Source organism: Lissotriton vulgaris, chromosome 7 (assembly GCF_964263255.1).
Source record: "Lissotriton vulgaris chromosome 7, aLisVul1.2, whole genome shotgun sequence".
Classification (NCBI taxonomy): Eukaryota; Metazoa; Chordata; class Amphibia; order Caudata; family Salamandridae; genus Lissotriton; species Lissotriton vulgaris.
In genome coordinates this window covers 159,802,645-159,825,925 of record NC_141695.1, presented here as the reverse complement: position 1 = coordinate 159,825,925, position 23,281 = coordinate 159,802,645, and the positions used below count along the sequence as shown (strand labels likewise).

The 23,281-nt window shown below is 46.1% G+C and overlaps 1 protein-coding gene across 2 annotated transcripts in view; it reads left to right on the top strand.

Moving 5' to 3' along the window:
- SMG9 (SMG9 nonsense mediated mRNA decay factor) overlaps positions 1 to 23,281 on the top strand; it is a 216,611-nt gene that overhangs the window by 56,455 nt on the left and 136,875 nt on the right. For both annotated transcript variants that reach the window (XM_086929855.1, XM_086929854.1), the window contains one exon: positions 226 to 300. In XM_086929855.1, the coding sequence (XP_086785981.1) occupies positions 226 to 300 (75 nt within the window). The remainder of the gene's footprint in view (positions 1 to 225; positions 301 to 23,281) is intronic.

Below are 23,281 nucleotides of genomic sequence, written 5' to 3'. Positions count from 1 at the left end.
TTAGTGCCGAAACATTTTCTTGGCTCATTCTCAAAGACTTCTAACAATTGTATTTAACACCTGCTTTTGCATGCTTCGGTCTGCCATTCTCCATTGCTCGGTCTCCTTTTCCATCTTCCATGTCATCACAGGTAGTTAATTCCGCTTGTAGTATTGTGCTTTTAAGATGGTTGGCTCGTCCAGTAACATCACTACATATGTTCATCCTGTTCTTTCTCTTTCCAGGATTGCAGCGACGACCCCCCAGGCTTCATGATGCAGAAGGTCCCGATAATCCTTGCAAAGCCTCCGGCTGAGAGGGTAACTGTGATGCAAAAGCAGCTTTCTGTAGCTTTTTTCTGGGGTGGTGAGAGGGGTTTGTGTGTGTTAGTCTTTCTAGTGTCTTTTCAAGCATTGCAGTTCATCGCTAGGCAAGTTGGCAAGTCTCAAGTACTGCGTCTTTCACTAAATGGACACATATGGTACATGATATTTGTGTAGCATGAACCGAGCCATGGTGTTGGAGAGCTTAACATGTGACTGAAATACAGAATTCTGATAGTAACCGGAAGAGTTATGATCAGAACATACATTGTTTGACCATAGGCATTAACTGTTAGCAGGGCACAGGTGCAAGATGTTGACGTTCTGCTGTTACGAGAACTCTAGGTGTTAGTAATGTAGATATATTCTGAACAAGGTTTTTTATTTTATTGTCCTTCCTGGAATTATGGCAAATTTGTGGTGCGTATGACTTTGTCTAGTAATTCATTCCAGATTCTTGTTGCCTGGCTCAAAATTACCTGGTTCTTGATTCTATTTGTTTATTTATTCACGTAAGAGTAAATACTTGCCTCCAGTGCAGTGTGCTTCCATCTTTTCTATACCATGTCTATTTCACCAATTTGTTGAATTAAGACCCTTGCTCTCCCTCACACATTAATTCTGTTCTTGGTAGAGGCTGCCTGTCCCTTGAAGCGTGGTTGGGAGCCTTCGACCTTCCCACAGCCACTAGTCACATATGTATAGGATATTTATATAGCACAACCTAGCAGAAATCTAGCAGAGTTATAACGGGTAAAAGATATGCATTAAGTTGACAAGTGAATAAGAAAGGTAGCTGGGTTATGGACGGCTGATGCATTGTGATGTGGTGTTCAACTCTCTCCTAAATTGGAGCAGCGCTGGGGCTCTTGTTCCAAATCCTGGATGCATAGGTGGAAATATTATGTCTTGTTTTTTATTTTTTACACTTTAGTCTGATGGTGTCCTGAATGCGAATGAGCTGAGAATCACCAGTGATGGTGATCTTGTCGGTAAAATAAACTGAGGGAGTGCTAATTGTGATGGCCTTGTAAATAATGCAGCTGGTTTTGAAGATATATTTCTCCAGGCCCTGGATGAGAACTGCTTCCTGGTCTGGTGGCTTAGTTGACTAATGTGCCTGTGTTCGATCTCATGGTCACAGGTTCAAATCCCAGTGGATCCACTCAGCCTTTCATCCTTCTGAGGTCAATAAAATGAGTACTATTACGTTGGGTAACAATAAAAATCTGTTATTTAGCGCCAAAATACCCTTGGGTGAAGTGGTCTTTACAAATACACGTTATATTACGCTGCAGCCTGTTGGATGCCCCAAAGGGTGTTGGTGTGGAGTCTGGAAAACCATGGAAAGGGTTCTATCACCATCCAGAACTGAGTACGAGGTCTTGAACATCGTTTCTAAAGCCAGTTTCTTGAAGAAACTTTTTCACTTTCTTTAATAGAGAGAGCTGGTACCAGGCCGCATTTGTGTTTTTTGTTGTTTTTTTGGCAGTGTGTTTGAGGGTGAGGTTTGTGTCCAGTGTGAATCCAAGAGACTTGGCATTCAATGAAAGTTGAGGTTCGAAGCAGTCAATGTTAATTTCATTGAGCCAGGTTTGTACTGTTTCTTGTTCTTGGCAAGTAGTAGGAATTCCGTCTTGATTGGGGTGACCTTCAGGTAGGCACTGGACATCCATATCTGTATTATGTGTAGGCAGGGATTGAGTTGTTTTATGGCTAAAGCAGAGGAGTCTTTCAAGTACAGTGATTCTTGATGCTTTTATCGGAATAGAGCACCCAGTGGCGCCATGGAAAGGTTGAAGATGGCAGGAGACGGTATGGAACTGTACATGACTCCACAAGTGTAAGGCATCCTAGAGACATGGAGGTGTCCATGCAAACTAGCTGGTGTTGGTTGGAAAAGTAGGAGGATATCTAGTGAAAGACATTGGCGGTAAATGCCATTCCAGGGTGCACATAAGGGTGGGATGGTCGACTGTGTCGAATGCAAGTGAGAATCCATCAATACCCGGAGGCAGGGGTGATCTTCATGTGTAGTCTTGCTAGCGTCGTCTACGATGTGTAAGGTACCGGTCTCTATGCTGCAGTGTGTTCTGAAGCCAGACTGCTAGTTGCGCAGGAATGGATTATCATTGATGTGATAACATAGTTGAACGTAGACTACATTTTTAATGATTTTCCAATCAATGGTAGGTGTGTCAGGGGCCAGTAGTTGGCAAGGTTGTCAGGATCTAGTGTAGGTTTCTTTAGGAGTTGGAGAAAGTGGATTCTCACAGCTTCTGGGAAGAAACCTTGAGTGAAAGAGACTGTTATAATGGGTAGTAAGAGTAAGGGGGCATCCCCAGAGAGATACTAGGCCTCAGGTGTCCTGTTCATAGCAACATACCTCTGATTATAGACTCGGAAGACAACTGCATCTAGACATGAGGTTGGAGAGGGTAGGAAGCAGGGCTAAGGACCACATACCCCTGGTCATAAAGTTGGCTATGGGAACCAGTGTGGCCAAGAGCCACCAGTGTTTGAGCTGCTGCATATAGATAGGGAAGGGGTCTTTTCCCATGATTACCCATCTACCACCTGCATTAAAGGTTAAAGGATTGGGGCAGAGGACTCCTGCTTGGGAGTTCCTGCACTTAAATTTACCTGGGGTTTGGGCAGGTTTTTTTTTCTTGCAGGACCTAATTTAAGAATAAAAGATTAAAACCTTTTGCTATCTTCCATGCTGCTGCTAAATGGACAAAAACAACAAGTGATGGACTGAATGTGGATCAATGTCACACACTCCCCCAGTCAAAAGATCTGGGCCCAAATCCATCGTTTTTTTGCACTCCACACCACCCTGGGTTAGACAATGGCGATATGCAAATCAGCTCTGACCCTGTTGCCCCATGGGAACAGTCCAGTCCGAACTACAGAAGCCATGTCCTTCCCAGAACGGAATCAAGCATCCGAAGACCGGACCGGTTTCGAGGTAACACCTCTCATCAGCCCGGCTAGCTTGACTCCAAGTGGTGTGGAGTGCCTGGGACCCACGTCTGGGCATCCCCAGCGCACTTAGGGCGGCAATTGCAAAAACAACAAGTGATGGACTGAATGTGGATCAATGTCACACACTCCCCCAGTCAAAAGATCTGGGCCCAAATCCATCGTTTTTTTGCACTCCACACCACCCTGGGTTAGACAATGGCGATATGCAAATCAGCTCTGACCCTGTTGCCCCATGGGAACAGTCCAGTCCGAACTACAAAAGCCATGTCCTTCCCAGAACGGAATCAAGCATCCGAGGACCGGACCGGTTTCGAGGTAACACCTCATCAGCCTGGCTAGCTTGACTCCAAGTGGTGTGGAGTGCCTGGGACCCACGTCTGGGCATCCCCAGCGCACTTAGGGCGGCAATTGCAAAAACAACAAGTGATGGACTGAATGTGGATCAATGTCACACACTCCCCCAGTCAAAAGATCTGGGCCCAAATCCATCGTTTTTTTGCACTCCACGCCACCCTGGGTTAGACACTGGCTATATGCAAATCAGCTCTGACCCTGTTGCCCCATGGGAACAGTCCAGTCCGAACTACAAAAGCCATGTCCTTCCCAGAACGGAATCAAGCATCCGAGGACCGGACCGGTTTCGAGGTAACACCTCTCATCAGCCCGGCTAGGTTGACTCCAAGTGCTGTGGAGTGCCGGTCCTCGGATGCTTGATTCCGTTCTGGGAAGGACATGGCTTTTGTAGTTCGGACTGGACTGTTCCCATGGGGCAACAGGGTCAGAGCTGATTTGCATATCGCCATTGTCTAACCCAGGGTGGTGTGGAGTGCAAAAAAACGATGGATTTGGGCCCAGATCTTTTGACTGGTGGAATGTGTGACATTGATCCACATTCGGTCCATCACTTGTTGTTTTTGCAGCTGCTAAATGGACAGTAAATAAAAAATCTGTACAGAAATGGCTAAATGAGTGCAGGGAGATGAAATCTCAGTCCACAAATGCATGATGATCCCATTATATTTTTTTTGGGATCGAAACGCTGTTGACTCTAGCACATTGACACTAAAATGTTGTATAATTACTATTCTATATATGTGTAATGGTGCCTCTAATACTCTGTTTGGCCTAACTATCTGTTTGTTTTTGGACACACTATTTTGCTTTGTCTATGCCTGAGTTTTTCCCTAACATTATAGACACTGCCCCACTTCTTATATTTTTTATAACGTTGAATTAAATATGACATTTTCTATAAAAGTACATGACAGTCGTTATTATATTGCTGTGCTGAGTGGCTCCACTTATGAAATATTGAAAGGGACCTCTGTTTCCTTATAATCACTTGGGACCAGGCTTAATCAGCACTGCAGTGAAGAATAGCAGGATGAGGGCAGGGTCAAAAGGGTCAGGTGAGAGGAGTTGGTATTAAACACCTTGTGATCAGGTAAAGAGTGATAGGATGCAGAGAGAGGCGGGGCAGGTTGTGAATACAAGTTTGAGTGATATATGGATAGAGAGGTAGAATCATTGAAGGAAACAGAGACAGAACGAGTGAAAGTAAAGACTGAGAGCTTTCAAATGTTATAAGAGAAATAGAAACAAAGCAGAAGGAATAAAGGAATACTGAGTAATGTGTAGATTGCTATAGGAGAAAGTGATTATGAGATAGCGACTGAGTGGAACACAGAAAAAGGGAGATAGGAAAATGACAGACTGATAACCTCTACCGCAGCAGACTTGAAGTGTAAGATCTCCTCTCGGCCATGAGCAGACATGCCTACTGGGCCGATTTGCTGTCCGCAAATCGGCCTTGAGAGCTAAGGCTCTACTTCCTGTACCTTCCCTTCCACTACTGACTCTGAATACTCCACTTTAATAAAATTTCCTCATAATGAAGTCTTAAATCTCCCCCCAACCCCCAAATCAACTAATTGTGTTCTTTAAATGGATCATCCCAAAGTTCAGGACTCGAAAAATCTAATTTTCTTTACTACACCTGCAGATTTAGTGACTTAAATAATCTACTCAACTTAATTATAAATGCTCTTGACCCATAAACTGGTTTCAAGTGATGTGATCCTGGGCAAGTATTTTAATTCCATGAGAAACCATTTTCTTCTTTATCACATATGAGATCACCTTCAAATACGCAAGTTCAGCACATCTGCTGTACAGAAAACACCTTTGTTTGATTTAATAGACTAAACATTAGCACCATATAGAATGCAAATCTACCCACATATAAGATAAACTTGACTGCAGACTTGCCTCTTTGTTCTTTAAATGCATTGTCATCTGGCCCTGGCCAGGAATGTCTCTCACATCATGTTTAAAAACTATCACTTTTAATAAATACATAACTATAGCATAAAGTGGCATCCCACTGTTATTTGCAATCCGCAGATTTGACATTGAAATGGCCACAGAATTTGTCACAGACATGTGGTTTTAAAACTAAATTGTGTACTATGTTTGGAAATAACGTTTCTGCAAATATTTGTCATTTGCACTTTGTAGGAAGGTGGAATCTTACTGCATGGTTGCCCCCACTTTGTTCCTGGTATTTTTATGGTTTTTGACTTAGTTTGGCTGGGATCCCTGCTAATCAGAGCCCCAGCCTATCTGCTTTCATCTTTAAATTGATTGCATGTATTTTATGTACACTCCAGATTGGTTACTGGGTTACCCTTGTGAGTCTCTAGTATACAGTACCTTAGGTACTAAGGTCATAGGTACCCCAGAGGCCTGCAAGGGGTGAAGCATGTATTATGCCACCCCTGGGAAGCCTTCCAAAATGGCACCACAGGTCTGCTACTGCAGCCTGGGTAAGGTGGTGCATGCACCCCTTACTGAGATATAGGTTACCTATATCTACCTTTAATCACTGACACATATAAACCTATAAGTCACTCCTATGTCAGGCCTCATCAATCCTGAAGGCAGAGTGCTTGGTTTTGTGTGAGAGGGTGCCCATGCACGAGGAGGACCCCTCTGCAGATTTCGGAATCTATTCTCTGTAGCTGTTCTGTGATGCAGCCAGACCATATACTCTTAAGTGCATTATAACCTCGCGGTAAATGCTAACTTTGGAATGGCTGCATGGAAATATGTCGTGTTTGGTGTCAAGAAGACATGTACACACTTACCTAACCAGTAATAGTTTAAAAGATCCGCAGCATCACAAAATGGATGCTGCAGCCACAGACACGAGTCTGACCTCCTACTGCTGGACGAAACTCCGGCAGGGGAGGCTTGGACAATAGATTTCCTGTCACAGGGAGGTGTAACCACCTCCCAGATAGGCTTTAGTGTATTGGGGCTGGGTGGGTGCATCCAGAGAATGCTTTTCAGACAGTGCTGGGGGCACACTTAATGTCCTTGTGCATATCCCAGTTCAAACCGGTTGTAGGGGTACTCAGCCCCTGCTCTGGTGTGAAACTGGACAAAGGGAAAGGGGTGTAACCACCCCCACCCTGGGTCCTCCCACAGGTGGGACTCTAGAGTAAGTCCAACCCCTAAACTTAGTATTAGTATAGGAACTCAGTCCTTACCCTGGACGAAACTCTGTAACATAAATCCTGGAACTTCGACATTCTATTTCGACTAGATCTCCCTTGGGGTCAAGGAGTGACTCCCCTGTTCAAACAGGCACCAAAGAAGCATCTTGCTGGTTTGCATTTCCAAGGCTCCAGCTGGATCCTGACGGATTTGCGACACAGGACCCAGACTTCCAGACTTCTCCGAGGCCGATACGAGATCCCAGCAAAGCTGAGATCCGCAGCCCTCACGAGTGACGTGGAATCGGAACCCCTGGACACCGTGCACAGTTGCTAGTGCGTCGACTTCCCAATCTTTCCCGAAGTTGTGCATTGGGCTACTTGTAGTCCAAGCCCCAAACACCATTTGCACCGAAGATTGTGGGCCTACACTCCATGAGTGTTCTGTGGGCCAGCTTCTAGCTTTTCCGCTCAAGACTCCTTCGCGATCCCTGGTCCATCGACTGATTGGTCCCCACGAATATAACTCCTATGTTTCTTGGGCTTTCCTGGTTACTCCAGACGTGCCCTGACTCCCCTCCAAAGGGTGAGTCCCTCAGACCTTGCTGGTCTGCACCGAAGCCAATCTTTGCTTTCTGCATGGGCTGCTGTTGCCAGAGCTTGTTGGGTCCAATCCGGAAACCAACACTGCAGCACTCGACATCCTTCGTGGGACAGCTCGAATCCAGCTCCTGGTCGTTGTCGATGCCTCCTGGTCTTCGTGGCTGAAGAGTCAAGCTTCACCTTCTTCAACTGAAATCACCCGACATTGGTTGGCATCTTCTCTTCGCCTTCCTGATCACTGGCTAGTGACCCAGACTCTGCCCCCTCTGCTTTCAGGTTCTTCTCGACTTCGATCCAGGCTTGGATCCATCCGGACACTTTCCACTTGGTCACCTGCAGCACTTTTCAGCAGCTCGCCATTGAAAACGACGACGAACCCGGACATCAAAAGACACCTATGCACCCGGCTTCCCTGGGTGAGGTAACTCGAGTACTCCGGTGCTCCCGTGGGTATTGACTCTAGAACTGCCTAGTTCTAAAGGGGTTTGCTCCAAGTCCTCTTCTAAGTGTCCTTCCTTTGTAATTTTCCAACCGTGACTTTCCCCATAGAAGAAAATGGTGATTTGCTGCTGTGTTAAGACACTGCATGCGTCCCTCGTGGATCTCCTGTGTCACTATCTTGGGTGGTTCGTGGTCGCCCCAGCTGTTCTAAAGGCTCTAGGCCTTGTATCTATGTCAGTCGTTGTTCTTATACCACTTTCTTAGTATATGGTTTGTGACGCCCCCAGGGCTAATCATATTGTGCTAATTTACTGTGTGCTAAATAAGTTTAACTGATGTACTTTTGCCTCTAGCCTCATAAAGAGACTAGAGGGATGTGTTTAGGATACACACACATATTTTATATATATACCTGGTTTGGCTCTCCTTTCATTTGGTCATTCATAAGATTATAAAGTGGTAAAACAAGCTGCTTTACATTCCTTCAAGACTTAGCCTGAAGGCTGCTCTCCACAGCTACCACTAGGGTAGCTTTCCATATAGGTTGTCTTTAAACCTACCATCAATACGGGTCGTTTGGACTGGTGCAAGGTGCCCACTAGAATAGTGAACAGCATATGCCAGGCCAACTTCTCACACGCATCACCAAGTAAAGTGTTCTGATTTATTTTCCTCCAATTTAAATCTTTGTTTGCATCACACTTCTGAATTACAACAAAAAGTTCTCTCATAATTTCTGATCTACTTGTACTATTCATTTACAAGCTGTTCAAATGTTGTTTTCAAGAAAAAAGCAGACCTTTTACTGCATTTTGTTTCACAATTATTGTCAAATAGCTCACTCGACAAAAAGTGGTACCTGTAAAAAGAGAAAGAAAAGTAACCACCATTTTCAGGAAACACATGAGCAACAATTAATAAAAAGGCAAACTGACATTTGACCTCTGTCCTCCAGCAGTTGGCAAATGTGTCAAGATAAAACAAAATGTAAAGGCGTTTTAATTGCTTGTTCACTGAATGAACAGAACACCTGCTTCTTCCAGCTTAAGTTTACTCACCAGCAGGATTGGTAAAGTGCTAAAAATAGCTCGACCTGCTACAATTTCACTCGCAATTGTGAGTGGATTTTTCGAGGCCTGCAAAGGTATATTAGCTATGATAATGTCCATCTCGTAATCTTTGTTTTCCTACACGGAGACAGGAAAAAGTTCTGTTTGCATCTCCATGGGCTTTTACCTGCCATTGCACCATAAGTGTAAGGCATACACACCTTCTATTAAGGGCCAATTCTGCAGTCATTCTAATAGGAGATACCTCCCGCTGCCATATCCACTTGCCAGCCATAGCTGCAACCCAGGACTGGTTCTAAGTAGGCACCAGTTATGCTGATGCTCATCATATCATATTGAAAGGGTCTCCACGCTGTTGGAACTCAACATCTCCAAGTTGCTGATCTCACCTTTGGGCGTATCCTCTGACTGCCAATGCCCAAGGCACAGAAAATCTTCTGTGCAGCCATGTTGCTCTTAGCAGCCAGCTTCTGTTATGATATCACAGCACAGCAACCTCACCGGTGATAATTTCCACCTCTCCACTAATTACCACTCCTCTACAACACTTCTTGTTAAATCTGGTAAAATGGGCCATGGGCCTCATAACCAATAAAGTCCACCTCCTCGCTGTACCTTCCTTGAAATCTTGAGGGGCATATGGGCGTGTTACTTTTTTCATTTTTTCGCCCTGTTTCCAGCTACAGAATATAAATGAGATGCACAGATTGTTGTGAACCCAATGCCGGCCTGGCAAAACACAGGTTGAACGTCCTTTACGAATGCAGTAGGTCACACTTCCATGCTGCAGGTTCTCTCCTCCTAACCCTGTGGCCTGTTCACACCATTTTTTTTTTTACCAGTCTTTATTTGTTTTTTATACTGTTTCATGCACAACAGGCACAGCAACAACCAATGCCAGACAAGACTCCGGGACCTGGGGAGGCATCTCTTGGGGATCAGGAACTCACTCCACCAGAGGGAAGCTGGTCTCTGCCAGGTCCAGTCAGGGCCAGTTTCAGCAGATCATCTGGGCAGTAGCAGGCTTTTTATGTCCCTGTATCTAAGAAGAAGAGGTCAAACAACTGACCCCTGGAGTCACTCTGTAGTCCTGGGTTCAAAGAGATGGTCTTCTCTCCTTAAGCCAGCTAGGCAGGCCTGAAGCAGTAGGACTTTTTTCTGAAGAACAAGGCAGGCCTGAAGCAGCATGGCAGTCCTCTGAGAAACAAGGTAAACTTCATGCTCAATGGCAGTCCTCTGGTGTACAATGCTGTCCTTCTGTAGTCTTCTGCAGGTCCAGCAGAAGAGTGGGTCTGAAGAGCAGGTCTAAGTGTCCTTTTTGTAGCCCTGATGCCAGCTTTGAAGTGGAAGGATCCTCAAGAGTTTCCCTCCACAGTTGATTCCGGAAATTCTTTCCTCCATGCTCGGGCTCCAAGGGGTCTAGCGTGACAATAGAGTGGTGTCAAGTTCATTTTTAGTGTGCTAAAGTATGCAGCTTGTGAATTCTAAATGGGGCAGGGAACAGCCCCTCTCCCAGCTACACCCAGGTCCTATTCACTATCTGGGAACTCCTAAAAGTTCTCAAAGTTTAGGGCACAAAAATTAAAATTTTCATTTTCAAAATTTTAATCTTAAATCCGACTTTATCATTAAAGAGGATTTTAAAGTACAATTTGTCCAGACATGACATTTCTACCTGTTCCCAATCAAAAGTTAGCACTTATTAAATGTAATAAGATAACCCAATGTCATCCCATGGGAGAGATAGACCCCACATTAGGGGTAAAATGAATTTCAGAGTTTTTCACTACCAGGACAATTAAAACTTAAAAGTGCATGTCCAGCGTTTTAAATACAGTGCACCCTGACGTCTGAGCTGTTAAGGGCCTACCCAAGTGGTGAATTATATGGATGAACATGGGAAGTTTTATTTTTTCACGTCGAATTGACATTTTAAAACTGCACACGGGCATCAGACCTTTATTATTACGCAGCACAGTTACAAGACGCTACTAGGTGGTTTGATGAGGGCGACAATTGGGAGAAGAAGCTGCTCCTCGACAGGGTACCAGCAGACACCCTGCCATCGCTGCTTCTGGAGGGAGCGGGAGTCTTTAACACAGTAGTTAGGCAAACTGCACACTCCTGGCAGACCTTTGTCGAGCGAATCCTGAAACGTGCTCCATGCCAATGGGACCTACCACCTGTCAGGAGAGTGATGGGTAGCATGTCCTGTTTGGGTTGGCAGGAGGGGGGGGATGTAGTGTCCTCGTGAACCTATACCTAGGCGATAGTTTTATCACATATAAGCAGTCAATTTTGGGCTGGGACGGTGACAATATCTACAATATGCAGCACGCTTTAACAAATTCAAAGAAATATGGCCCACATATCCCTCAATCCCGTCGAAAACCCAGAGCCTGGACATAATTCTCATGTGTGGAGCTGGCAGGCACCTCATATCTCTGTTGTATAAGACCATGAGAGAGGATGCCAATTACCCTTTCCCAAGGGCATTCGCAACATGAAACACAGACAGAGAGACAACTCTGGGGAATGGGGACTGGAAGATGGGCGCTTTCTCACGCACAATCTCATGTAATGCCATCTTCTGACTTATTCACTACATTTATGCACATCGTATATACATGACCCCGGAGAGAATACACCACATGGCTCTTGATAAACCCAATGCATGTCCCAGGTGTTATAAGGAGGGGGCTAATGTCCAGCATCTGGCCTGGGAGTGCCACGAGGTACAACGCTTTTGGACAGAGGTAGAGGAGAGGGTCAGAAGTAGTGTTAGCCGTCGTGTACAATTGATGCTAACCCACTGCCTGCTAGGGTTAATACGCAAACAAAACAAAAAACCCATGACGGTCTTTAAGCTTCAGCAACTACTACTAGAGTTAGCACAGCATAGAGTTGTGATTGTCTGGTTAGGTGCGGGCGCTTGAAGTCACGATGTGGCTGAGGGATGCACATGAACGTACCTTAGCGGAGGAGGTTCACATGAAAAGGTGTCGTAGAGTCGAGAAACTAGAAGAGGACTTAAGAGCGTGGAGGGAACTCTGCCAAGGACTGCTAATCGAGGAAACACAGACGAGCCTTCGCAGAACATCTGGGTGTATCAGTTGCCCGAGCTCTGATGAGGGAAGGGATTAGCTGACTGGTGTATTGGGAGGGACCCACATGGAATTGTTTATGTATGTCCAATGACCAGGAATGTAATTAATGTGGCTATGTTAAAGCTATTTATAAAGACTCTCTACGGAATATACACCTGTGTTAATTGTTACTCCTAATGAATAAAGTTGATAAAAAAGAAACTTCATTCAGGCTGCAATGCAGGCTTGAAACAGGTTTTAAAAGGCTACTTAAATGGGTTCGCAATAAGTGCTGCAGGCCCATTGGTAGCAATGAATTTACAGGCCATGGGTACATGTTGTTCAACTTTACGAAGGACTTACAAGCAAATTAAAAGTGCCAATCTAGTGTAGGCCAATTTTACCATATTGTAGGGAGCGAGAAGAAGCATTTTAGTCCTGATTAGCAGTGGTAAAGTGTACAGTCCTAAAAGCCAACAAAAACTGGTTCAGATAACACGAGGGGTGAAGGTTAAAAGTTTGGGGTCCAACACGATGTCTCTGAAGATGACTGATGTGTTTAGATTTTTTGCACCTTTTATGGAAACAGCTGCTGTAGGGTGATTGAGCCGAAGTGAGAATGGATTGGAGAAACTAAGATAGTGTGCCGTTGCCTCTTTCTAATTGCACGAGAACCAGTCCTTCATTAACAGTTTTGAAGTCGAATGTATGTGTGGAGGTTTGATTTTTCTTAGGTGGCGTATTTGGCAGCAGTCATTTTTTTTTTTGCAGGTTTGGCTGCAGTTGTATTTTCTTCATTCTTTGATCTCTTTGCATGATTTACAAATGGGCCTAAGAGAATGAAATGTATAGATGCGCATATGGCTCAAGACACTTTTTTTTCTTTAACTTGGGTGGATTCTCTGGTAGGAAGGTGGAGAAATTCAAGGATTTTTCTAAACCAGTTTTGCTGGATTCAGTTTTAGGGAGACTATAATCCATCATTCAGTAAATTGACCTGCCACTCTGTGTAATTATTGTTCTGCTGGATGCTTCTAACCTCAGATTCCTCATCTTGTGAATAGTGGCTGGGGCCAGACTAGATCCGAAGGTGCTCAGCAACTCTATCACTCGCCAATAGGTGGTGTCGTGCAGTTACGGTCTGTTCTGGCCTGGAAGGGACGCCAGGGCCACAGTCAGCGGTGTGGAAAGTAAATTAAAGAGTGCGAAATGACTAATGAAGGCCCCTCTCCACCTCACCCCTTCTCAGATTCTTACCAGTGAATGCTGGAAGGGAACTTTTCTGCTGGATTGACAGTCCCTGTATTTCATGACCTTTGGGAAATGCAGGGGCATTTTTTTCTTTTTGTGTAGTGCCCCCAAGCTCACCCTCAGACTGAGTTTGCACATAGTAAGCAATGTTTTACTTGGTGGTAGGCTCAGGGTTCTCAGAATAAGAGTGCAGGAATAGTTTTCTGGCCAATCACAGGCCATCACGATTGGCTGTTCGCATGACAGTCCTGTAGCTAGATAAATGTTCACTTTAACTTAAAGCCTATTTGTCTAATGGATAAAAAAGAAAGTAAAACTTCTTGCCCCTGAAGGAAATCTCCATGTTTTGGGCGTCGGGTGATAGAAATCTCACATCCCCGACAATATAACTGCTACATGTGTCCCCTCCTAAAACGACAGGGTTCAAATACAATAAATATTGCCACAAAACAAATGTCAGTGACAAGCCTGCATGATGTCTTCTCTGGTGTCTGGCATATCCGCATGACTCTAAGTTGTACAACAAATTCACTCAAATGATTCAGAAGACCATCTGGGACCGCAAGGCCACAATAGGAAGGCTCAGAAGGTTTGATCTCAATCAAAGTTGAGGGCGCAGCTGAGTTCTCATTCCCAAGGCCACTCCTGAGTTAGGTCTTCATCCCAGGCCAGATCTTTGGGTAAATCAAAGTGGAAAAACACAAGACTTCCAAACATGGTCCCCCTTGTTCCTTCCCCTCTAGTAGATGTTGTGTTGTCATTGGCGTACCACCAGATCGCGGTCCTCCACCATGGAACAGACTCCCAACTAGTCCCAATCCAGCCCGAGTTCCCAGGGCCATCAGCAATGCAACAAGAAATTCAAGCCATCAAAGAGGCTGTATTCCAAATGTTTGGTACCCTTCACGCCCCATGAATTGGAGGGGGCCTCCAGTCGAGTTACTTTCGGCGAATCTGCTCCTGGTGCAGATTGAGCTTTTCGAGCACCCTTCGAGACCAATGCCTTCAATTCCTTCCCTGTGCTGAATACCACTCCAGTTCTTTGTGCGCTGCTGCCTACACAGGTGGGCAAACCCATAGTCCTTTCAGAATCTGAAGCAAATCACTGCGTCCTTAATAGAAGTCACACCCAACTCGACTCTTTCCCTCAGCTGCGTTCGGATACTTGTGATACTTCTTCCTCCCCCTAGATTCTCAGATACCGAGCCATATGATGATGCTGATGACAAATCGTAAGCATACAGTGCCGAAAATAATGTTCTGGAACTCCAGGAGGCCAGTGGCTTTGACACCTCCCCAAGTGCTGGACTAAATTCCTCTCCAGGCTCCTCTATTGCGGAATATGCCGCTTTTGCCATGGGAATTGGAAAGACGGCAACAATTCTTGATCTCCAGCTTACATCAGTGGAGGTTAAAACACATGCACTGCCTAACGTTCTGCAGCCAAGGAAGACCTCTTCGGAACCACTGCCTTCATTTAATTATTCCCTCACGGACCCCATCTTGGGAACCTGGGAAAAGCCAGGACCTATCCCCATCAATGAATAAATAGCCAACAGCAGAGACTAACTCCGAAGGACCCAACTGTTCCTCCTACAGCACCCAATACCAGAGAGCCTCGTGGTTGAGGCTTCCATCAGTTGACTAAATCCAAATGTGTTTCTGACGACCCTGCCAGACAGAGGTGAAACATATGGAAGCATTCAGGAAACTAATGTTGTCCTCTGCCAGCGTTATCTTCCTATCTGTCAGTTCGAGTTGCCTCCTGTCTTGTTAGTTGCCATTGTGGCACATGGCGAGTGTTATCTTGCCTGCAGCCCCAAGACTACCTTGGTTCCAGCCACTAACAGATAATTAAGGATGGTCAAGACTCGGTGAAGTATATGATCTGGTCCAGCCTGGACACTACTAACTGCCTGCGTAGGGTATTTGATACCAGGGTAGTGCTTCGGCATCATGCCAGACTAAGATTGACAGGGTTCCCTGGTGATTTCCAACAGTCCCTCAAAGGAATGCCATTTGCTGGCATCCTTCCCTATGGAGACAAGACAGACTCTACATGAATGCACTTCAGTGAAAGCAAAGCAACAGCTTTCTCGTTTGGCCTTTCACTGTCTGTACAGCAGTTTTCCCAACCAAATTACCCCTTTTGAGGCTTCATAAAAGGAATGCAGCTGAGGCCACAACAAACTTTGCCTCTACTGCAATATACCACCCAGTCCTTTCGAGGTCAGGGTTTCTGTAGACCGCATCCAGGCCCCAAGGGGCAACAAACTATCCTGTCCCCTGCCATCCCTGTTACTGGTGCTACTGCAAACCTCTAGTTTACCCACAGTGGCTCACTGTTGCCCAGTTAGAGGTCAGATATATTTTTACCTCCACAGATGTCAGTATTATATCAGACCGAGAAGTGTTTCAAATTGTTCATTGCCCTCCCCTTCCTGTCCACCCCTTCAGACATACCACCTGCACCATAATAGCTTCCAGATGATCACTTGTCCATTCTCTGGCAAGAAGTTCACTCTCTTGGAGAAGGGAGTCATAGAGAGGGTACCAGCATCAGAGGTCAGAACTGGCTGCTACTTTCAGGTGAAGGAAAGAGGACTCTGTTCTATTCTAGACCTCCAGCCTTGAACGTTTTCCTCAAGAAATTTCAAGATGCTTATATTGGCCCAAGTTCGGTGATCCAGATGACTGGATGATTGCTTTGGATTTGATGGATGCCAATTTCCATATCCTTGTCCTGCAATCCCACAGATGCTTCCTGTTGTTTCAGGGAGGCCACAAGCACTTTGTTCTATGTGGTCCCTTTTGGCTTACCAATGCCCCTCGGGTGTTCATGAAAGTGATGATAGTGGTTGCTGTCCCTCTTAGAAGCTTAGGAGTACCATTCTACCCACACTGTCATGCCTGGTTGCTAAACAGGCTTGCCTCAAACACTGGTGAACCACCTCCAAATGACTGCCCACCTCCCTGACATTTAACATCAACGCTCACTTGACTACTTCACAGAGGCTTTCTTTCCTACGATCCATCCTGGTCATGGGGTGTTTTGAGCCTTCCCCCTGCCTCAACAAGCCCAGGATATTTGGGCTAGGATCCTGATGTTTCAACCCATGACCTAGGATTCAATGCAGGCTAGGCTCCACAGTGGGATGTGAAGTCCCACTGGACTCGACATCAAGAGAACCTCTCATATTTCCATCCCGGTGTCAGAGGAGACTGCAAATGATCTGCAGTAGCTGTTGCTGGACTACAGTTAGACTGACTCATGCCCCTCTCCACCTGCCCCACCTAGAACTAATGGTCATGACTGATGTATAATTGCTGGATTGCAGAGGACATGTGGAAGATGTTGAGATCAGATGACTTTGGCCAGCTGCGGAAAGCCGCCTGCACATCAACTTGTTGGCAGGCGATTCACTTGGCACTAGAGGCGTTCTTACCATCCATCAAGGGGGAATGGATGCAGGTTCTTACAGACCACACTACCGCCATGTGCTACTGTAGCTAGCTTGTTAGGGTTATGGATCCTGTGCCAAGATGCTCTGAGCCTTTTGAACTGGCTGAGTCATTAAGGCATCATCCTGATCGTACACCTGTCAGGACCTTTAGATGTCGGGACAGAAACATGTTGGCAACGTTTCCTAGTGGATCACAAATGGCAGCTCTACTCCTAGGTGGAAAGGGCCATGTTCTACCAATTGGAGAAATCCCTGTCTCGAGCTTTCCGTCACTTCCGATAACATGCTTTTGCATGGTGGAGTTCCCAAGGCACCATCTCCCTCCGAAATGCCTTTTGATTGTATGGGAGCTCACAACTTCTGTATGCATTCCTGCCTCTACCTCCCTTGGCAAAAGTTCTGAAGAAGATCAGGAACTACCAGGTCCAAGTCAACCTTGCAGCACTGAATGGGGCAAATAGAGTGTTGTACCCAGAGTGTGTGGCCATGAGCATCTGTCCTCCATTAGACAGCCTCTTGGAGAGCATCTTCTGGAGTAGCAGCAGGGCAAGGACATGGAACCAAGCCTGCACAACTTAAACGTCCAAGCTTGTTAATTGAATGGCGACAGCTAGGTCTTTCTGTGGTGACAGTTAAAGGTTATATGTTGGCCTTCTCTGATTTTCTTTCAATTGCCTGATTAGCCATCTCTGTTGAAATTTACGGTGGAAATGCTTTTCTTGGAAGGGCTTATTCACATGTTTCTTCCGTAACCTTGTGATGCCCCACTGGGATCTTAATTTGGTTCTAATATGCACCCCATATGAAGTGATGAAGAGATGACCTCTGAGGGTACTAACGCTGAAGACCGTACTCCTCATAGCGATCTCCTCTGAGTGAGCTACACACACTTTTTGTCCAACAGCTGTGTGCCATCTTCTTCCCGGACAAGTTAGTGCTACGGACTTAACTGGTGATCCTTTCTAAAATTTCTCAAGTACTTCCACATCACGCAATCTATCCCCCTGCTGGCGTTCTTTGACCCTTCTCATCTATCCAAGGAAAAGGAAGGACCCCATTGCTTAGGGGGCGTAAAGCTAATTCATTATTCTCATCAAGTTCTGAAGTGAGTGCCATGTATGTCAACGCTAAACCTAGCATGAGTTACTAGGTGGGAAGAACTCCTGGGAACGCCCTAACCAAGACGGTAAACGTTTACAAGGGCAAACTTTGAAATGTATTACTTAGCTGCCCAGCTACACTGGCTTACCCAAGCAGTAGCTCTGGAATTTCGGGGAACGGATGAGCGAGAGGATGGACTGGTGTCTGGGACAATCTTATCTTGTATTATCCTACAGCTGCCATTGCAGCTCAAGGCACTCACTGGTGAGTTACGGACGTTTCACCTTTGTTGGAACAGGAGTCAGCGGAGGGCGCGGATTGCACTACTCTACTCGCCTGAGATCCCTTTGGCTATGTGCACTGCTATGCCGCACAGGGGCAATTGGGTTGTGCTGACTGATTGGGGTGAGAGGGGCCTATCTATATTGGGGGACCTCTATGAGGATAACATCCTGCTTCCCTTTGATGCACTGTGGGACATGTACGATCTGCCTCTTAGGGACTTCCTGTTCCACTCAGCCATGGTCTCGGCTATTCAAAAGCACTGGAGAGGGGGGCTGTCTGAGCCGCAGACCTCCATGGCTTGCCAGTATGTAGTACTAGCGGCGGGAACCATTAAGGTAGTTACCTGTCTGTATCGGCGTATGACGCGTGAGGTGCTGACTCCGCTGCTAGGGCTGTGACCGAAGCGGGAGGCGGGCCTAGGTGCAGAGATCCCCCGAGAAGGTATGGGCTGAGCTGGTGGAACGGGCATGGAAAAGCTCTAGAAATGCCCGGTTCCAGCATAGATTAACACATACATTGACACAGACACTGTGCAGTACCCCCGATGCAACATGGAGGGTGCGTATTTCCGTCACATGATTTGGGACTGTCCCCAGCTGGGGACATATTGGGAGGAGATTGTTACACTATTGTGCGATGTTACCGGGAGAGAGATTAAACCCACTATAGGCCCTTGCTTGCTGCACTGGTTCCCCCACACCTCCAAGATCACTAGTAAATTCCTGGATTTGGGTCTCTTATTGGCCAAAAAGGATATTACGGCACATTGGAAATCCATGCGGGCCCCAGTGTTCGGAGGTGGAAAGCTTACCTCCTTAAATGGGCGGAATGTGCAGGTACTTTTAGACTACAGTTTGCTAGCTGCACGTAAAGCGAAAAAGCTTTGGAGGCTGCAAGGGTTTGGGAAGCATTGGTAGTTTTATTGAAACTTCCAGAGGCTGATCTGGATGAGGACTCCACTGCTGAAGTCCGGGCTGTCTCGCCTTGATGAATGACTGTATGTTCCATACCTCGGTTAGCTGTACTTACTTTGTTCCTGATGGCAACTCTCTTTGTCGCTGTAGAACTTCCTGGTATGCACGAGCTCTGCAACAATTACACGTCTGTGTTGCATGTTGCCCACGAAGTGGGTGGCACGTCTTTAAACTCAGCAGAAAGGGGCGCATCTTTGGACAGACACTGCTTAGTGCACACCACATCCGGAACTATGATATACCCACCTTCTGGAGAACAATAAATTGTGGCTTGCAATTTAAAAAATCCAGACTCATCAAATTCTCACCACAATTAGACGTCAACAAAAATGGTGAATCCACAGTGGAAGGACCTATGGTCAATGCAAGAGGTTTTGAAATGGGGCTTACAACCTGTACACCTGAAAAACCTACAGAAACATTATTATGGCCAGAAAGAGAAGCCCCAGGGACCAAAGAGCGAGAAATAGAGCTGTTCGGTGCACCTGTATCCACCAAAAATTCCTTAGCCGAGCTATGCAAGTTTGCAGTGACATAAGGTCCGTGCTGACCTACAGGTATCGAAACTGGTCCCTCACTCTGTCCCCGGCTGTCCTAGCTCTAAGACATTCATGTCATCCAATCTGGCTCCTCAAGGCCTTGTATTGGTGTCCCACTACTCAGTAATTTTGGGGGATGAAAGAGCAAAGGGGAAGTAGCAACAGAAGTAACAGATACCAATGTCGCTACTGGCTGTGTTGTAGGTGTAAGGGCTGGTGAAAGAGACATCAAAGCAATAGGAGTTGCAGGAGTACTAACAGTCTTAGTTGCCGCAGACAACGAGGACAAAGAAAGGACAGGAGTTGCCCTGGCCTAGACAGTCCGATCAATTGTAACAGAAATAGTAGAGACAGAGGAACTGGGTAGCTGGGCCTTTGAGGGAAGAATGGGATATATCCTTTGGGGGGTATATGGGGGTGGGGGGTCTAGTATTCAGCAATTCTTCCACAAAAGTATTGTTTTCTTCTCTGGCTACATAAGATTTATCAATTTGTAATTGAAACCTCCTATCTTCTCGACCCCCATCTCTTGCTTCTCTCTATCATGTACTGCAGTTTTCGGAGTCAATGTTTGCATTGTCCCCTTCGGGCCTCTTTCTCTGCTTTCATTTGCTTCTGTTTAGCCTCCTTTGGCCACGTCCGAAGAGAATCAATCATAGACTATCTGCTACTTTTTGCAAACAATTTCTCCTGTTAAAACCCAATTTTGTGTGCATCAAAAGTGCCTATCAACGGCCACTGCAACTCTGCATTGTATATTTGTGCCATAGTGTACTAAACATAATGGGGCCAAGGCCATACTTCACATACATATCAAAATTTGGAGTGCCTTCTGGAGGCGCTATATTTACAACAAGGGGTGGTGAGGGACAGAGTCTCTGAATTAAGCAGAAAACTCTCACCCAGTCAAGAGATCAGGGCTAGATCCAACACCGTTTTTTAGCTCACTGCACCATCCCAGTTTCAGAACCTGGCTGTATGCAAATTAGTCTGTTCCTGTCCCAGTGCATGATGGAAACAGGGCAAACCAAACTACGAAAGCCAATTCTTACACTGGGAAGGAAACAAGCTCCCGGGGACCGGTTTCTGGCATTACAGCCGTCTTCGGCCCGGTTTGCTTGAATCCTGATGGTGCAATGAGCAAGGGACTCACATCTGAGTATACCCTTCCACGCTTAGGGTGGACAAAAATATTTACAACAAGGGGTGGTGAGGGACAGAGTCTCTGAATTAAGCAGAAAACTCTCACCCAGTCAAGAGATCAGGGCTAGATCCAACACCGTTTTTTAGCTCACTGCACCATCCCAGTTTCAGAACCTGGCTGTATGCAAATTAGTCTGTTCCTGTCCCAGTGCATGATGGGAACAGGGCAAACCAAACTACAAAAGCCAATTCTTACACTGGGAAGGAAACAAGCTCCCGGGGACCGGTTTCTGGCATTACAGCCGTCTTCGGCCCGGTTTGCTTGAATCCTGATGGTGCAATGAGCAAGGGACTCACATCTGAGTATACCCTTCCACGCTTAGGGTGGACAAAATTATTTACAACAAGGGGTGGTGAGGGACAGAGTCTCTGAATTAAGCAGAAAACTCTCACCCAGTCAAGAGATCAGGGCTAGATCCAACACCGTTTTTTAGCTCACTGCACCATCCCAGTTTCAGAACCTGGCTGTATGCAAATTAGTCTGTTCCTGTCCCAGTGCATGATGGGAACAGGGCAAACCAAACTACAAAAGCCAATTCTTACACTGGGAAGGAAACAAGCTCCTGGGGACCGGTTTCTGGCATTACAGCCGTCTTCGGCCCGGTTTGCTTGAATCCTGATGGTGCAATGAGCAAGGGACTCACATCTGAGTATACCCTTCCACGCTTAGGGTGGACAAAATTATTTACAACATGGGGTGGTGAGGGACAGAGTCTCTGAATTAAGCAGAAAACTCTCACCCAGTCAAGAGATCAGGGCTAGATCCAACACCGTTTTTTAGCTCACTGCACCATCCCAGTTTCAGAACCTGGCTGTATGCAAATTAGTCTGTTCCTGTCCCAGTGCATGATGGGAACAGGGCAAACCAAACTACAAAAGCCAATTCTTACACTGGGAAGGAAACAAGCTCCCGGGGACCGGTTTCTGGCATTACAGCCGTCTTCGGCCCGGTTTGCTTGAATCCTGATGGTGCAATGAGCAAGGGACTCACATCTGAGTATACCCTTCCACGCTTAGGGTGGACAAAAATATTTACGACAAGGGGTGGTGAGGGACAGAGTCTCTGAATTAAGCAGAAAACTCTCACCCAGTCAAGAGATCAGGGCTAGATCCAACACCGTTTTTTAGCTCACTGCACCATCCCAGTTTCAGAACCTGGCTGTATGCAAATTAGTCTGTTCCTGTCCCAGTGCATGATGGGAACAGGGCAAACCAAACTACAAAAGCCAATTCTTACACTGGGAAGGAAACAAGCTCCCGGGGACCCGTTTCTGGCATTACAGCCGTCTTCGGCCCGGTTTGCTTGAATCCTGATGGTGCAATGAGCAAGGGACTCACATCTGAGTATACCCTTCCACGCTTAGGGTGGACAAAAATATTTACAACAAGGGGTGGTGAGGGACAGAGAATTTTGTGTGCATCAAAAGTGCCTATCAACGGCCACTGCAACTCTGCATTGTATATTTGTGCCATAGTGTACTAAACATAATGGGGCCAAGGCCATACTTCACATACATATCAAAATTCGGAGTGCCTTCTGGAGGCGCTGGCTGACTTTCTTCCAATTGAGCATCAGTAGAACAACAACGGCAGCCCAAACAAAACAGTTTACTGAGACCAGGCATTCTCAAAAGAAACAAGTTTGCTACTTATGCCTGGCTAAGTACTTGCAAACACTTTTCCGCCAAAATTGGCCCTCGGACCGTACCAAATGCGAACCAAAATGGTACCATATCCACAAAGAACCAAGACAAACTCACCTGATATATGAAGGTCAAACTAATATATTCTCCACTTCCGAGTCTTCGGACCAAACAGTCAGATCCAAGGGTTTCGCCGTTCAGGACTCCAGTCGGGATGATCAGTGGGCGAGGCACAGTCCGGCAGGACAGAAGGTGCAGCTGCGAGTTCAGGAACTCTCTCTTGCAGGGATCCCTGATCCATCCGTCCAACCTGTCGGCAGGAGGGGATTGGTCACTCACCTGAAGAAGTCCCTGTTAGGGTGCCAGCTGAAGGAAGTGGGCTGCGACCACCTCTCAGCCTTCCATACAAATAAAGTGTCAGTCAGAAAGTAGAGAATACAAACCAAGTATATATTTATTCAGATACGCTCGAGTAGAGCTCCATCAGCCCAGTTTCTTAGAGGTGCTGCAGAGAGGACTGACTTCAGCAAACATAACAATACATTATGTACATTTCAGAACCAAGGAAGACCTGCCCATAATGGAATTTTCCAAGCAGGTACAACTAACACAAAGAAGAACAGTAGGATGGGTTTCGATTCTGAGGCCGGGCACACAGTATCTCCTGCCCAAGGTCATTCTGTCCATACCTGACGCTAGACTGGGGGGAGGGGGAGGGGGGGGACACCTCTATCTAGTGGGAAAGGTATGCGCTAATAAGAACAGTCTATTCATTAGCAGAGCAAGACCTAACCTTGGAGAAATGAAACTTTCCACAGCCGGCTTCTCGAGGA